Genomic DNA, 17,555 nt, shown 5'->3' with positions numbered 1-17,555 from the left:
CATTTAAAGATTTAGTCATATTTAAAAAAAAAAAAAGGAATGCTAGCGATATTAGCTTGGTTGTAATTTTAAGATGCTAAGATAAACAATTAAGGTGTAACACTGTCATAAGACTTTTTTTTTCCTCTTTGTAAGCTAATAAATGCCTCTGATATGCATTTTTTGTATTTGACCATTGTTACTTAAATATTTGGTTTTGTTTTCTTAAATACTAGCGATATTAGCTTGGCAGCTACCTTAAGCCGCTAGGCTAAACCCGGCAATTAAGGTGTAACACTGTCATAAGACTTTTTTTTCCTCTTTGTAAGCTAATAAATGCCTCTGATATGCATTTTTTGTATTTGACCACCGTTACTTAAATATTTGGTTTTGTTTTTTAAATACTAGCGATATTAGCTTGGCAGCTATCTTAAGCCGCTAAGCCCGGCGTGTAATTTGAGAAGGAGGCCGCCATTTGACCATCTTCCCTCACCTCCATGATGTCATAAAGACAAAGCCACAAGAACAGAGCTGATGGTCATGTGCTCGCCGTGAATATTTACTTTGACGGGATCAAATTGGAACAAAATATCAAGTATTTATCAATTTATCCCCTTTTGATCGGTGGTTTTTGCGCATTTCAGGGCGTGGCGATGCCCGCTTCTGTGGAGTGGGACGATCTGAAGAAGCTGGACCCGGACACCCTCCAGCAATGTTACAAGGAGGAACTGGACAGCGTCATCCACCTTCTCACATCGGTTCGCAAACTCGCTTGCGTTTGCTATTACTTGAAGATGTCGCGTGCTTCTATTTGACTAGACGACACGAGTGTTTTTTCCTCGCCGATCGTTTGCTTAAAGGTCAACATCCACGTGGTCTTCTCCGCTCCGTGTTTATTTTTTTGGACATGGCTGCCGGCATTAACCGTCATTCGCAAGTTTCAGTGAAACTTTTGACGGAAAGCCTTAGACGTGAATCCCAAGTTGTCCTTATTCGGCCCTCTGTGCTTTGTTGTGTTTGCGAGGCAGCCAGAAGAGTGGGAGCTGGAGCGCCGAACTCAGGAGGACGTGGTCCACATTCTCAGAGTCTTTCAGGCCCTGCTTAAGGTCGTCCGCCCGCCGTGCTCGTCTTATCCGTTGCGTCGCATTTCATTCAAACGCCGGATTTTCCTCCGCTTTCGTAACGAGACAGGAAAATGGAAGCCCACAAATCCCACGTGTGAAAATCATGTCTACACATACGACTCGTAGTAATCGACTACGTTTGGAAATTGAGTCTTAATGTAATCAATGACTGTATACATAAATCAATTTAGGTACTTTAGTACCAAAGTAATTGAGTACTTTAGTACTCATTATCTAAAGTAATTGATTAAATTTAGTCCGTGAGTACCTAAAGAATTAGATTAGTTTAGTACTTAGGTAATTACTACCTAAAGTAATTATTTAGTACTTAAAGGGACAATGTGTTTCTTTAAAGGAGGATAAATTAAATGATTGTACATTTCAAAAACTTGCAAATGAATGAATGTGTTTTTCATGACCAACATAATGTTTTAAATGTAATCATAGGTCGAGTTATCATGAAATGATTTTGGCACTTCTCCGGAGGCGGCCATGTTTTTTATAGCTACGAACAATGATAAATGCAGCACTTGCGGCACCTCCTGCTGTTCATAATGAAAAACGCTCTAAATCTTACGCACTGTCCCTTTAAAGTAATTGATTACGTTAGTACTTCTTATCTAAAGTTAGCTAGTTTCAAATGTAATTCTAACACATTCAGTGCCATTTTAAAATAGTAATAACAATAATAAGTCATAAAATTCTTGTCAAATACATTTTTTTTTTTTTTTTACAGAGGGTAGCTGTCACTCTTGACAAATACCTAATATAAGCCAATTGAGCACTGTAGTTATTAGTGTGACCACTGGATGGCAGTGTTTCCACATTAGTAACACCGCTATTATTAAAATAAGGAATGGAAGTCAATCTTTCGTATGATAGCGCCCATATTTACAGACATAGCACACAATATTCTGTATTCTTTTAAGTCAGTACTTGATTTAAAAATCGGTTACCGCTGTGCGTATTTCACAACGCCGTGGACTAATTGCAGCCTTGTCTCCTCAGATGAAACATCAGGAAGCCACTTTGGCCGAACAGTTGGTTGAAGAACAAGAGAAAAATGGTTTGTAGGCATGTTTAAGGTTTTTTTTGATTGAAATACAATCCCAGTGGATCGTCTTTGTGTGCCATGTAGAAAACACGCTTCTGACCAAGGTGTCCAGACTGGAAGAAGAACTAACGGTGAGTTTGGCGAGGACGCTCGTATCGCGATCGAGGTCTCTCGAATTTTTTTTTTTTACCAGTACGCCGGCACGGGCCCGGATAACCGATTTCTGCGAAACGAGATCCGGGAGCTGAAGAGCCAGCTGGCGCGCAAAGAGGAGATGCTCAACCAGCTCAAGAAGGAAATCAAAAGAGAAAAGAAGGCCGCGGAGAAGGTATGAACATCTTCTAGGTCTCAGATTGTGGGGAGAGAGGGGCGCGGAGGGAACGGGACAGAGTCACCGCAGCGAGTGCTGGGGTGTGAAATGTTTTCTATTTTCTGCTGTTGGCTTTACCAAATAAAATAGAAGCGCCGACTCAATGTAAATTCCAATGTTTTTTTCTTTTTATAATAGTAAACTATTTTGTTCATTTTTTGGTGCCCTGTGTTGTGAGTCTGATTGTTTTCACCTGCCCTTGTCGACCGCCCCCTTGTGTTAACCTATCAGCTCCCTGCTCCAATTGTTTCTTGTCCTGATGTTCCTTGTTGCCTAATTAGTTTGAGCGTATTTAGTTCCCAGTTTAGTGTCGAATCGTCATCAGGTTGGATTGTCATGTCTCCCCGCCTGCTCATTTTTGTCTTGTTTACCTGCCTACCTTTGTAGTTTTTCCTGTCCTGTTTTTCCGCTTGGTGGTTCTCTTTACACTTTTTGTTATTAAATACCGACTTAAGTATCGGCTCCTTGCTTCTGAGCTTCCCTCAACTTGCTCCCGCAATCCCCAGCAACATCAAAAAGAGAATTCATCTGTTCATTTTCATCATAAAGAAATATATTGAAATGGAAATGCTCTTTTTCTCTTGCTTCTTCTAGCTCTTCTTGCGAGCAGAAGCTGCGGAGGAGGACCTGAATATGCTGAAAAGAGAGGTAGAGAATTTGCCATGCTTGAACAATCACCATCCGCCTGTTGGTGCCATCCATCCTCTGTAGGCATTTACCCTCGTTATTAGGGTCACTGGCTTGCTGGTGCCTATCCCAGCTGGCAGTAGGCAGACCGTTCCACCCACCTGGTGTTGTATTGTGTTACTTGAAATGAACAATAAGAAGAATAACAACTCTGGTTCTAGCGTCTTTTACGAGCTCGAATTGGAAGTTCTGTGGAGTTGTCACGACATCGTCATAAAAGTAAACATGTCTTGGATCAGAACACGCAGCTCCAGCAGGACGTGGATTTCTATCACGGGGAGCTTGAGCTTAAGGAATCGGACGCGTCCAAGGAGGAGAACGCCGAAACTCAGAGGAAGCTGATCTCGGCCAACCGCCAGCTCTCGCAGTGCATGGACGACCTTCGGGTACCCCCGATTGCTATTAACTGTCTTTTGATTAGCAATCAGACTTGCTCAGGATTTTTTTTTTTTAGCAAGCGGAAGACGAAATCTCTCGGCTGAAGGAGGACAATCTGCGCATTCAGAAATGTGTGATGGAGTCCACTAAGGAGATGGAGACGATGAGTGAGGAATACAACCAGATCAAGATGGCCGTCTACCAGTGTGACTCTGAGACCAACCAGCTGAGGAAAGAGCGGGATCGCGCCGAGCTGCAGGTCCATCTTTATCGATCTTTATCTCTCTTTCTATCTCGCTAGCTAGCTATATAGCTATGCACCTTGAGATCTACCTATCTCGCGATTTGTTTCGCGATTTGTTTTGCTAGCAATATCTATCTATCTATCTATCTATCTATCTATCTATCTATCTATCTATCTATCTATCTATCTATCTATCTATCTATCTATCTATCTATCTATCTATCTATCTATGCTAGCTAACTATCGTTTTATCTATGTATGCTAGCTAGCTAGCTCACTCTATCTATCTATGCTAGCTAGCTAACTATCGTTTTATCTATCTATGCTAGCTAGCTAGCTCACTCCATCCATCCATCCATCCATCCATCCAGTTAATTAGCTATAGCTTGCTACGTTTTCATGCACTTCTCATGTCCCATAGGTCAGAGAGCTGACGCAGAAGATCACCGACATGTCCCAAGAGGACGACCCCATTATAGCAGAATTGGACGCTAAAGTGGAAGAATGGAAGGTTGGTCATGAACTAGTCAGCTCCTGAAGCATGTTTCAAACTTTGCCATTTAAATGTTTCCTTCAAGAAGCTGCTTGCAGTTGGTTCACTTTCAAAATGCAGTATTCTTTTCAAATTGAGAGCAAATTGATTGGAACGTGAAGCCACCTCTGGTGTGTTACACTGCCTTAATTTTTATTTTTACACAGATGCACGCTGTCAATAGTTGACAGCTCCTCCACTTTCTTGAGGTATAGAACGTTGACCTTTATTCACAGAAAGTGCTGTCGGAAAAGGACGAGGAGATTTTGGTGTACCAGCAGATGATCCGGGAACTTCAGCAGAAGCTGTGCCTCTCCCAGTTGGACATGGACAGAAACACATCCTTGCCTTGGAGCAGGTACGCCCGAACACCTTTTTTTTTTTTTTCTTTTCCGAGTCGCCACTAAATCCTCATGAAGACAAAAGTTGGCGGACGGATGCCGCGCAGGCCGTCGAGGAGCGAGACGATCGGATCAAGATGCTGAGGGAGCAAGTGGAGCAGTACACGGATGAAATGAAGAAGCAGACGTTGCTGATGGAGAGTCTGAAGGTGCCTAAAAAAGGAAGCGCGGGTTGGTAGCTCCACTTTCACAACACAAAAGTCAACACTTCCTGTCTCGCACTTTGAGAACTCACACCTGATCGAGAAGAATTATTTCAGGTCAAATGCGATAATAGGACCAAGTACAATCAAATCACGTTAAAAATGAGAAAAAAAATGACATTTTTTTTAATGATAATAATAATAACAACCCCCTCATATATCAACCTCAATTTTCACTTATTGCGTTTACGTTAATTGGAACGTAAACAAGAGACTTGTGTATTCTAGGCGCCTTTCAGGACGCCCAAACGCTGCTCCAGCAAAGTGAACTGGACGAGCTTGCGCGCAAGCGCGCCGCCGCCGAGAAACGGGCGACGGAAGCCGAGGAGGCTTTGAGGCGAGTGGAAGATCACGCCGAGGAAAAAGACCGGGAGCTCGTCCGGCTCTCCAAGCGCATGACGGAGTACGAGCGTGTAAGTGGACAACGCCTGCAGTTGAAGTTGAAGACCACTTGCAAATTTGCTATGTTAGCCATCAGCATTTTGTGGGCCACGTAAAAAGATGCGGCGGGCCGGATCTGGCCCCCGGGCCTTGGGTTTGACACCCGTGCACTAGTGCGCTCCATCGTTTGTTGGCGATGCCTCGCGACGGGGTTTTTTCCTGCGTGTTTCAGGGCGTTTACGGCCTAGAAGAAGCCGTCGGCGAGATCAAGGCGTGCAAAAGTCAAATCCAAAGGAAAGATTTGGAGTTAGAGGCCGCCACCAAAGAAATGAACCAAGCCTACATAAAAGTCAACCAGCTCACAGAGGAAAACGAGGACTTCCGCGAAAGACTTGGTGATGTTGTTTTTTTTTTAAAATTAAATTACATAACAAATGACAAAAATGATTGCGCAACATTTTATTACTTTTTTAATACTTTTTGTTTCTCTTCAAAGGCTACGGCCCCAAACAGGAAGTTGACCACAGCCAGTTCAGGCGGGCCAAAGGCTTTCGAGAGCGGCAGTACAAAGCCGAAAATGAAATCCTCGCTAAAGAGGTAAACGCAATGCAAAGTTCAAACTAATTTTTTATTTTTTTTTGACCAAGCTAACTTCCTGCTCAGATTGAACGTCTTGAAGAAGAACGACTGGCCATGAAGAAACAAGTTCGAAACCTAGCCAAGCAGAAAGGTCACTAATCTTCTCCACTTAACCCCTTGGTAGTATTTGTCCATTTTTTTGGACTCTTACGGCCCAAAGAGGAGGAAGAAACCCATTATATATTTTTTATTTGTTTATTTAAATAATCACCTAATTTTGACTGATTTTGAAAGGGTCATAACATCGTCAAATACATGTTTATTTTCACCCCCCTCAGAATGCCATCAGCACATGCATATATATATATATATATATATATATATATATATATATATATATATATATATATATATATATATATATATATATATATATATATATATAGAGAGAGAGAGAGAGAGAGAGAGGGGGGGGGGGGGGGGGCTACACCCCTTATATGTGCAAAAATTGCAAAAATGAGCTAATAGCCAAGTAACTATACTGTATATTTATACATTTATGAAATTGAAATAGGAATATTTATTCTGCCATAATTCAAGTATTATGACTTTTGAAGACTTTTGCATTATGGGAGTCCAGGCTAAGCCAACCATTGAAGTCATTGAAAGGCTTGCAAATGAGTTGGCCGCCAATGCCACCCGGTGGTTTTGGTGTGTCAACACGGGGTATGCAAAGACTTGAATTGTCACATTTTCTTTTTAAATTAAGAGTAGATTGATTGGAACATGAAGCAACATAGTGCTAAATAGTTTTAGTAACTCCTTTGCAAAACATTGGATATCTTCATCTTCATTTTACGCAGTTCTAGTGCCTCATGACCCTTTTTTTAAGTCTTGACCCGTATTTGTTTTTTTTAGGGCTGCCGTCGTCAATGTGGGAGGAGGACAATGTCATACCCGCTGTAAAATGGCCAGCGACTCAAACCGCCACCGCTCCGAAAGCACAAACTCAAAACGTCACCGACTCCAAAGCAGCGGCTCAAATGGACAGAGACTCCAAACCGCAGACTCAAAACGACACCGACTCCAAATCGCCGACTCAAACCGAGCGCCACTCCAAACCGCAGACTCAAACCGACGCCAAATCCAAAGCGGCGGTTCCAAACGACACCGACTCCAAACCACCGGCTGAAAACAACAACTCGCGCATGAACGAAGAGCTCCAAGCCAAGGTCGGAGCTTTCACAGAACATTTTTCTCCCATTCAAAAAAATCAGGAAAATGACACTCCATCTTTTTTTGTCAGGTGCGCCTTGTGGAAGAAGCGTTGGCGACATTGAAGAGCGAGGCGGAAGTCAACAAGCAACATTTCCAGTTCAAACGTAATTAGGACTCTTAGCCTCCATTTTTTTTGCCACATGTTAACCAACATGTGGCCCGTGGGCCATGTAAGGCCCGTTTTGTTCTTAACCTGGTCCACCGAAAATGTACATTAACAAGAGGTTCCTTAGGTTTTAGGTTCCTTAAAACTTGCATTTATTCATTTGTCCCTAAATAATTGATTATTTTTTATTTACTTATATAATTCAACCTCCACACGTAACTATTTGCATTGATGCAATTATTTATCTTTAATTTTATAATTAAAATAACTAAATAATTTCAGAAAAATTGACTGAAAGCCCATCAAATAAAAATATTGCAAAAAATATTCGTATATATATTATTCCTAAATAATTTATTATTTTTTATTTACTTATATAATTTAACCTCCACACGTAACTGATTATTTGTACTGATGCAATTATTTATTTTTAATTTTATAATTAAAATAACTAAAATATTTCAGAATGATTTACTGAAAGCCCATAAAATAAAAATATTGCAAAAAAAATTCAGATTTTATTATTGCTCCCATTTCAGAATGGTTTGACCCAAACTGCCATTGTGTCATTTTTCCTAACACTTGAAAGTTTTAAACAAAAATGTGAACAAGTAGTTGGGAAGTAGTTGGAAAAAATATAAATCGGAAAAGGTTGAGGTCCACTGAATTAAAGTATATGTTGATTAAAAAATGACTAATTATTCTAATTAAAAAAATGTTAGTAAATAAAGAGTTTTCATTCAGTATTTTAAATGTAATCATTGGAATTCTTTATGAACATTAGTCCAAAAAAATATTATCCAGGATATCCATGTAAATTGTAGAGGATATTTAATTTTTTTTGTTTCTTCGAACTCATGTGGTCTTCACCTCACCCGAAAGTGGAGCAGCTCTCCAGAGAGAAAGAAGACCTTGAGGCCGCTTTCAAAGACGTCCTCCAGGCCCTGAAAGCTAAAAACACCACCGCCATCCCCAGCCTGAAAAAGCTGACCAATGTAAGCTCGCAAGACGGCGGGGTCCGCGAGGGACCGCCTTCTCTCGTCGTTTTCACGGTTGACTCTTCCTCCTCAGCACAACCTGAAGGTCTTTGCCTCTGACCTGGTGGCCAGTCTGCAAGACGAGCACGGCAAGGCCCTCCAAGAGAAGATTAAGGCCGAGCAGGAGAGCGGGAGGAGCGCCAAGAAGCTGGAGAATCTGGAGCAGAGGCTTGGAGAGATGAAGGAAACCTGCACACGCTTGGAGGAGGTAACGCCTTCCCGTTTTTGGAATACTCTGCGCGAACAAGGATATAGACTCGGACGTTGGTTCGGTCCGCTTGGTTCTTTTATCGAAAATAGTGCTGTAACAAGCTCAGCTAACATAAGCTGCTGAAACCGGCGCTAGCTGCTAGTTCCTCCATTTATAGGACGCAGCCATACTTTTGGCCTTCCTTTTTGGAGAAAAAAAAAATCTATTTGAGGAATGACGGAACTATTTGTAAATAAAGTCGTGAAAGAGTCCATTTTTCATACAGCAACTGAGGGAAATGTCCCTTCGAGAGACGGATCTACGGGCTGCTTTGGAGCTTGCCCACAAGAGCGTCAAAGATCTCCAAATTCGACTCGCCAATAAAGAAAACATCATCAAAAAATACCAGGGCCAGCTGATTCAAGTGGGAAAGGTGCGTTTGACCCCAGCGGAAAGGTGCAACTCCCGTTGACGCTTCTTAATTGCCCCTGCCTGCAACTTCACTACTCAAATGAGGATATGTGAGCACTTTAGTTTCTGCGGGTCATCAAATTTATTAGGAATGCTTTTCAGTGGCATGAAAGGATCAGTTTTCTTTTCAAATTAAAAGCAAATTAATTGGAAGGTGAAACAACTTCTTGCTAAATTGTCTAAAGTGACTGGTTTTAGACATTTTTATACAAGTGCACAGAGCCAGAAATAAAATATGGTCCCTCAATTTGTCTTCTGGAGTTGCTGAATAAAATACGCCTGGAAATACCAAAATTCAAAATTTGATTTTTATTTTTTTTTCATCCAAATTGATTGTGGCTTACTTGGCTGGAAAAAAAAACATTCACACGGTGCACATAGTTGAAAAATGCTGATACTAGCTTAGACTTTGCTAGCTTATGTGCTACAGTCTCTGCTAGGGCGCAGTTTTATTTATTTTTCTCAAAGTGTCCTCTGTGTGTCCTCTAAAATTTGTCTTCCAGCGTATTCATTTGCATTTCGATGAGCTCTCAACTGCTACTCCGTAAACAAACGCAATGTACTGTACGTCATTCTGTAGCTTAGCCTGGCTAACATGTGACTCCTCGCTAACTTTGTTGACCTTCCTCAGGATCAGGAAGAGCTGATAAGGACGCACGCCGAGGAGATGAAAATGTTGTATCAGAAGTTGGACACCAACAACAACCTGGCCCTGGATCATCTCAACTGGCAGGCGGCGGTACTGATAATTACCATATTTTCCGCAGTAAAGGCGCACCCAACAGCCTACTAGTGGACGCATAACACAACCCCAGCATCTACAATAGCTTCTATTCTATGCGCCTAAAACGCGACACGTCCTATGTATGAAAACAGTTGTAAAATGTCCCATTTGTTAAAGGTGCGTCTTATGAGCCGGTGCGCCTTATAGTGCGGAAAATATGATAATGATTTATTCAAAAGTAAACTGGCTAGACGGCCTAAAATTGGCTGGCACTATTCCCATTAAGTACAAATGTAATTAGGTAATTAAGAACTAAAGTCATCTATTACTTTAGTACCTCAAGTAACTGATTACTTTAGTACCTAAAGTAATTGATGACTTGGATTACTTCAATACCAAAAGCACAGTAAGTGATTCTTTTAGTACTTTAATGGTAAGATACTTTCTGTCTAAAGTAATAGATTACAAAAGTAATTGATTCCTTTAGATTACTTGAAGCATATATATATATGTATATATATATATATATATATAATATATATATATATATATATATATATATATATATATATATATATATATATATATATATATATGCATCATGAACATAATTTTGAAAATTCAGCTGCTAAATAACGTCATGTAGGAAGCTTCTCAAAATTTCTCCCGAGGTCTGGGGGCGGGGCAAAAAGGACGGCCATGACCATCCCTGGCCACCTTGTCGCGAGCTCCGCCCCTGCTTTCATCAGCAGTCAATCAACTCGCCCGTGCAGGAATCGCTGAAGAATCCCAGCGTCGGCGCCCCGAACACCAAACATCTGGACCGCATGGCCGAGTTGGAGCAGATGGTGGCAGAACAGGACATGACGCTGGCGTCCCTCAACAGGAAGCTCAGGATGGCCGCCGCCGAGGTGGAGCGACACAAGGCAGCCATGGAAAGGCAGACGAAGAAACACGCCGAAAAGATCTCCAGGTGATTGACGCCTCCTCCTCTCTCCTCGCCAACTACGCGCTAACATGCCGGACTTGACGCAGGCTGAAGAGATCTCACGCGGCCGAGTTGGAAGACGTGGGCTTCGAGACCAAAGTTCAGAGGAGCCAGATTGCCGAGCTGAAGAAGGAGATGGACTCCCTCCAGAACGAGCTGGAGATCCAGAAGGAGGCCAGCGTTTTGTCCCCGAGCAGCACCTTGAAGAACGAGGTGGAACGTCTCAAACAGCGGCTGCTCCACAGGGAGAAACAGATCAAGGTCAATCCAAGTCACATGGTATTTGTTGCAGGTTAAGTGCGTTTCAAATGTCCCACATTGCGAGCAGTCTGTGAAAGCAGCGCCCTTGTAGCGTTGAATGCACCTAAAGCAGTTTTTGTTTTTTTTTCCGTGCGATGCAGTTTGATGAGTTTATTTTGCCATAAATTTGCGCGTCATCCGTGTTCCACCAATTTTATCATTGTGTGCGCATATGCCAAAAAGACCACAATTAATATACGAGTCAAATGAAATACCTTTCCGTGTTCTCTAACCAAAGCACTCTTAATGGAGACATCATAACTTACATGGTCCTAACCCTAACCCTAACCCTAATATTCCCGTGTATGAACAAGGATGGACTCGGACGGTGGTTCAGCCTGCTCGCTTCTTTTATTGAAACCAATGCCATAACAACCTCAGCTAACACGGGCTGCTATTACCTTCAGCAGGCAATTGCCGCTAACAGCCAGCTGACATCCGCCGGTAATTAAAGCAAGGATGCCACCTAGAGGAGCTAAGTGGTATCACAAGGTGCTTCATGAGGTTTCAATTTCCTATCAATTGAAATAGATTGCACAAAATTATCACATTTTTCATTTCTGATCCAAGGATAGCCACAATCAGGCCCACTGTCGTAAGTACCGATACCTTGAGCAAGGTATCAGTACAGATACCGATACCTGGTATCGGTACTAGCCCATTGCTAGGATTTTATTTTTTTCAAACGAAATCTCAAGTGAATCCCATACCTATAAATAAATCGAAGCATGAATCATCTGGGCTGATAGCATATCGATATCGAGGCGTAGCCTAGACTGCATTATCTGTATGGTAAGTGAATGCGTTTTCATTTGGACCACATCTCAGGCCCTCAGTACAGTTCTGATTGGAATGCGGACCCAGATGACGTCTGCGGCGGAGCAACACGTTTTGACCAACAGCGCGCAGACCGAGGAGAAACTCAACATTCAGAAAGTGGTGGACAAGCACACCAAAGACCTCAAGGTGAGCTCCGAATTCCTCGTTTTCAAAAACATTTTCAAAAGTTTGGAAACAGCCTCAATCACGTGGTAAAGTCATTCCAGGTCCTAAAGCTGATTGAAAAAATGGTGTCTTTTGTCATTTTTGACACCACCATATTTTACGCACTGTAAGGCACACTTAATTAAATTTTCGCAAAAGCTGACAGTCCACTTTGTAATCCGGCTTGTATAGTGCATACTAAACCGAGAGCCTTCATTTTTGGGGGACCAAAAAATAAAATAACTCAATCGCCATGTAAATTCTGTTTTTAAATGAAGAAAATAACATATAGGGGGCAATGTGATTAGAAAAACTAAGTTTAGTTTTGAATTGAATTGCTTTATGTTCTATTATTAGTCTTTTTTTGCTACTCCCTTTAGCGCAGCTTCTATTCTATGCTCCTTTTAATGTGGTGCGCCCTATCGTTGAAAACAGCTTTAGAATAGGTCATTTCTTGAAGGTGCGCCTTATAATCCGGTGTGCATTATAGTGCGAGAAATACCATAATTGGGTAATGGCGCCATGTTACAATTTTTGGAGCTAATTGACATATGAATTTGATTTCTTGTGAAATGTTCATAAATTGACTAAGACGTAATTCCCATTGAAATGAATGGAAATATAATGACTTCCTTCCAACCCCAAAACTTTATTTTCGTCAGTGCCTGGTCAGTGTTATAGCGCATTATGCAAGTATTTAATATTTTAATCATTGTTCATTACTTTAGGGGGGAAGATGAAGAAGTGGTCCTCCATAACTTCAAATGCAGTTCTGATTGAGATGTTTTTCTTTTGATCCATGGAGGCTTGCCTTTGACTTTTCGCAATGTTTTCCCGTTCCCCTCGGGCAGGTCCAGGTGCAGGAGCTGAGCGAGCAACTGGAAGCGGCCAACGATTCCTTGAGAAAGAACGAGAGCAAGCTGAAGACTCAGGTGGACCTCCTGAGCAAGAGACTGCACAAAAGTCTGGGCACTCACAAGCTGCTGCACACTCAGTTGGAGGAGAAAGCCCAGGAATTGCACGAGCTCCAGAAGCAAATGAAGAGGCGGTTTGACCCCGTTCAGGTTGTGGCGGCTAGCACTAGCGTAGCGCAACGCGACCGCCCCGGTCTTTACACGCTTCGATGTTCTGACAGAGTAAAGAGAAAGTGGTGCAATGGGAAGAGGCCAAGAAATGGCAGACCAAGTTGGACAAGGTCAAGAACGTTCTGAGGGACAAGGAACAAGAAAACCTCTACCTGTCCAGGCAGCTCAGTTCTTTGAGGGACCTCTATGCCAGGTCAGTGGGGACCAAAAAACACTTCTTTTTTTTTTTTTTTTTAAATTCAAACTGTCAAGTTCAACCTTCCCAGGGTGGAACACGAGAAGAACCCGACGCAGAAGAAGAGCAAGACCAAGGGGGTGGCGGCTGAGCGGCAAGCCGAAAAGGAGACCCAGTTGATTTCCATAAAGTACGGGGCAAATTGTTTCTGCAGGTTGTATGATACCTGCAGAAACCTTGAAAAATTCAAAATTCAATACATTTTAATAGGTATTAATGCAGTGAGAGTGACGGTGCGGATTTCTTTTCAAATGAAGAGCAAATAAACTGGAACATGAAGGAAATTAATGTTAAATTGTACTATAGTGTATAAATAATTCTTAGATGGGTGTTGAAGGTTTCTACCAATATAAATTTTTATGCCATAAGAGGGATTGTACATATAGGTAAAACATTTATGATCAAAAGAAAAAGCATTTATAAAACCACACGGCTTGAAGAAAACATAATGAACAAAAACATAATAAAAATACTATGAGGAAAAACGTAGTGTAAAATTGAACAAAAGAAACATAGGATAAACGAACAAGCATATTGAATAAACAAAAAGCATACTGTAAATGTAAAATTGTGATTTTTTTTTAAATAAGATAAATTGAACCCCCCCCCCCCAAAAAAAAAATCCGCAAAACAGCGAGTTTGCGGAAAGTGTAGAAAAAAAAAACCTCAACCATCACTTGGCGAATTTCACTTATTGTCTGTATTTTTTTCATAATAAATGAGCAAAAACTGTGTACATGTTTGAAACACTGTGTACATGTTTGAATCCGTTCATATTATCTTATAATACCAAGAATAACTGAAGCTGGATTTTTGGGCTCACCTTACAGACAACAACAATTTGAGAATACCGAGAAAAAACAATCCCTGGAGGAGAGGCTGCGATCATTGGAAAAGAACGTGGCCAACATGTCTTCTGCCAAATCGCTTGTGAGTTGTCTTTTTCGTTTTTTTTTTCTCCCCCGAGCGTTAGCTAGCGCGTGCGGGTATCGCATCTGCTTCAGGTGCCAAAGAAAGACGCAGAGACTTCCCCTCAAAACTACAGCGACGTCCACAAAGAAAATCTCAAGCTGGCCTCGGAGAATCTGGGGCTCTGTCAACAGCTCGCGCAAGCTAGCACCACTTTGCCCACGTATAAGGTAATAAAGAAAGATCACATATATATATATATATATATATATATATATATATATATATATATATATATATATATATATATATATATATATATATATATATATATATATATATAATACGATACGATTCACCACGATACGCTCAAATTAAAATGCGACACAAAACAGCCTAATCTTTAATGTAAAATGATTTACTGCTGATCAGATGCGATTTAGTCAACTATACGATTCAAGTCAGTCAAATTTTGATATGATTTTCTCCCAAATTTTCGATGTAATACAATTCATATTAGATTTTTGTACTCGATACTACATTGTTTGCGGGTATGTGCAATACCACTTGTTTTCAGACCGATGCTGTTACGACTCCTCAACAATTGTGTCCTCACCGATACCGAGTATCGATACCATAGTATCGATATTGATACCATACTCAAAACCTCTTCCAATTATTTATGTCTCGTTTGTCCAAGAGTGGCCGAAACTAGTAATAGCTGCCATCGCGATACCAATACTTGGTATCAGTTCTATGACATCTTTAGATTTTTGTTTTGTTGTTTTTTTTCCCCTTCAGAGTAAATTTGCAGACATGAGGGACAAGTTTAGTACATTAAAGAAGGACAATGCCGAAAGTCACTTTCACGGATGGGAGGTACTGGTATGTCAATTGAATTAGTGGAAAATTCTTTCGTCCGACTCAAAGTGAGTAATGCATGATTTTTTTGTTTGTTTTATCTTCAGGAGGACAGGTTTAGCGTTGCTGACATCGTTGGGCCACAAAAAGATTTTCCCAAGCAAGCCAAGTATGGAAAATAAGCTTCTGTTGTTCCCTCTCTTTGTGCTGTCAACAAATAATTGAGTATCTTATGACATCAATTTGAGAGAAAAAAAAAAAAGAAACGAGTTGAGCGTTAGCGGTCGGAGGAGTTGCTTACAGCAGCTTTTGTTAACCAAGGTTGTACCACGTTATTTTTATTCAAAGAAGCGAGCAGACCGAACCAAGGTCTGAATCCATCCGTGTTTTCAAACATGGATCTAATTATCTAATTTTGAAATCTGCTTTTAATCTGGAAGGCCGCGCCGTATTTCCCGTTTACCTTCTCCGTTGGTCATTTAGCGTTTAGCGGTGTTCGTGTGAACTCGACTAGAAAATTCTTCAAGCGCTTAGTTTTTAATGTTCAGTTAGCTTACTTTGAAAATGTGCTTTTAATCTGGAAGGTCGCGTTCTATTTCTGGTTCCTGTTTTTACCTTCCCAAAACTGATTGGCTGTCTCGTGGCGTGGATGCATAATCCAACCCCAGCCACTACTCTAGCTTCTATTCTATGCGCCTTGTAATGCAGCGTGCCCTATACATGAAAACGGTTTTAAAATAGGCAATTCGTTGAAGGTGCGCCTTATAATCCGGTGCACCTTATAGTGCGGAAAACATGGTACTAATTTTCCTTAAAACTGCAAGAAACTAACGTAAATTATCTTTTCATTTTTATAATTTCAAGTTCCTGATTAGCCGCAAGCAGGCAGGCAATACTGCTATTTCGTAACGATACCTTGATATAAGACTTGTATCGGTAATCGCCCATCCCCAGAGAACCGAGAGTAGAAAACACGGAGCGGAAGCAGGCGCCGGGCGAGAAGGACCGTCCGAACGAAGAGCACCCTACGAATGACACAGGTGACCCCTTTGCAGATTCCATACTTGATCCATTTTTTGGAATAACTCTTACTTCCATTTAGATCCCAAGGAGGAAGCAAGTCCCCAGCGGGCGGTTGAAACTGACAAAAGCCATTTTCAAAGCACCACCAAGGATTGCGCGGAACCATAAAACTTCCTGTTCAAAGTATGTTTCCTTTCAATTTTCTGCTTGAACATGCCTTATTTGTAAGTATGAACAGCGGTAGAGTTTCTTTTTTATATACAATCATAAAACATGTTTATAGGTCATTTTCAGTTTGGAATGGATGACTTGTGAATTTGGTTTTTATAGTCTAGCAAATAGAATGGATAACCTAATTTGAATCCTAAACATTGCATTTCTATAAAACTCTCCCACCTGCCATGAAATCAAAATCAGAATCCTTCTTTAAACTTTCTGGTACGTGGCAAACCATAATAATGTCTTAGACCCTCACTATGACACCTTAAAGGGACAGTGTGTAAGATTCAGACCGTTTTTCATTATGGACAGCAGGAGGTGCTGCAGGTGCTGCATTTACCATTGTCCGTAGCTACAACAAACATGGCCGCCTCCGGAGAAGTGCCACCCGACATGTAAAATAATTTAATGATAACTAGACCTACGAATACAGTATATTAAAAAACAAAACTGTTGGTCATGAAGAACACATTCATTTTCAAGTTTTCGAAATTGATAATCATTTATTCCTTTTTAATTGAAACATTTTACACACTGTCCCTTTAACATTTAAAATGAGATGTCTTGAAAGTGCCTGTGTGAAATTGTTTTAAATTGTTGCTGATATGAATTTGTGTTACATAAATGCAAATGGTGTTACATAACTCGTGCATTGTGTTACTGCTTTCATCCCTTCAAGTCTTTTACTTTATTACGTATCGAAAGAGGAATTTGGACGTTTTTCCTCACAAGCTAGCGGAGTTACCGTAGCACCTGCTAATGACGTCGGCAATTAACAATGAACTACTACCTGCTGTATTTCGGATGCCCTGCTGGTACAACGGACTTTTTTCGCACCCCGACTCGTGTGGATGTTATTCCTAGCGGAAAGGGGAACATGTAAGTTTGGTAAGTGTCTTAATATTCTTTACAATTCGATAATTTCGAGCTACCTCGCGACTTTTGTCGAGTAAAGTGTGCCGAAGATGAAAATAAGCGTTAGCGTGTCAAGCTAGCAGTTCGGCTAACAGCTAGCAGTTTGATTTAGCAAGCGTGAACATTTCAAGTATGGTTTGTTTGTTGTTCCCAATTGTATCCTTAAATCAAGCGGTGTTTTTGGTTTTATTTTTTTAAAGGCTTGAGTAGGTCCAAATTGGAGCTTGTTTGCGCATGCGTACGTCAAATCGCTAGGGAACGTTCAATCAACAGTAATGTAAAATAATAATCGATTACT

The 17,555-nt window shown here is 41.0% G+C and overlaps 2 protein-coding genes across 9 annotated transcripts in view; both read left to right on the top strand.

Annotated features, from left to right (window-relative positions):
* Positions 1-525: 525 nt before the first annotated feature.
* Positions 526-16,986, top strand: LOC148422915 (uncharacterized). The gene is given in 34 exon segments (XM_088416462.1): positions 526-737; positions 1,008-1,085; positions 2,112-2,169; positions 2,242-2,288; positions 2,351-2,485; positions 3,122-3,175; positions 3,454-3,600; positions 3,669-3,851; positions 4,258-4,347; positions 4,605-4,704; positions 4,707-4,726; positions 4,817-4,940; positions 5,201-5,385; positions 5,586-5,748; positions 5,850-5,950; positions 6,017-6,083; positions 6,851-7,164; positions 7,239-7,314; positions 8,199-8,311; positions 8,388-8,561; positions 8,830-8,976; positions 9,646-9,753; positions 10,512-10,711; positions 10,774-10,987; positions 11,855-11,992; positions 12,862-13,074; positions 13,146-13,288; positions 13,362-13,460; positions 14,161-14,260; positions 14,335-14,469; positions 15,041-15,124; positions 15,208-15,269; positions 16,055-16,140; positions 16,203-16,986. Coding segments are annotated over 34 exon segments (4,152 nt in total). The 5' UTR covers positions 526-632; the 3' UTR covers positions 16,292-16,986.
* Positions 16,987-17,063: 77 nt separating this feature from the next.
* tmtc3 (transmembrane O-mannosyltransferase targeting cadherins 3) overlaps positions 17,064-17,555 on the top strand; it is a 41,279-nt gene continuing 40,787 nt past the window's right edge. For all 8 annotated transcript variants that reach the window (XM_088416455.1, XM_088416454.1, XM_088416449.1 and 5 more), the window contains exon 1: positions 17,064-17,230. The gene's annotated coding sequence lies outside the window, so the exon portion shown is untranslated. The remainder of the gene's footprint in view (positions 17,231-17,555) is intronic.

The sequence above is a fragment of the Hippichthys cyanospilos genome, chromosome 6, assembly GCF_059441005.1.
Source record: "Hippichthys cyanospilos isolate Australia breed blue-spotted pipefish chromosome 6, RoL_Hcya_1.0, whole genome shotgun sequence".
Taxonomy (NCBI): Eukaryota; Metazoa; Chordata; class Actinopteri; order Syngnathiformes; family Syngnathidae; genus Hippichthys; species Hippichthys cyanospilos.
The sequence above is the reverse complement of the archived record's forward strand: the minus strand, read 5'-3'. Positions and strand labels throughout refer to the sequence as shown.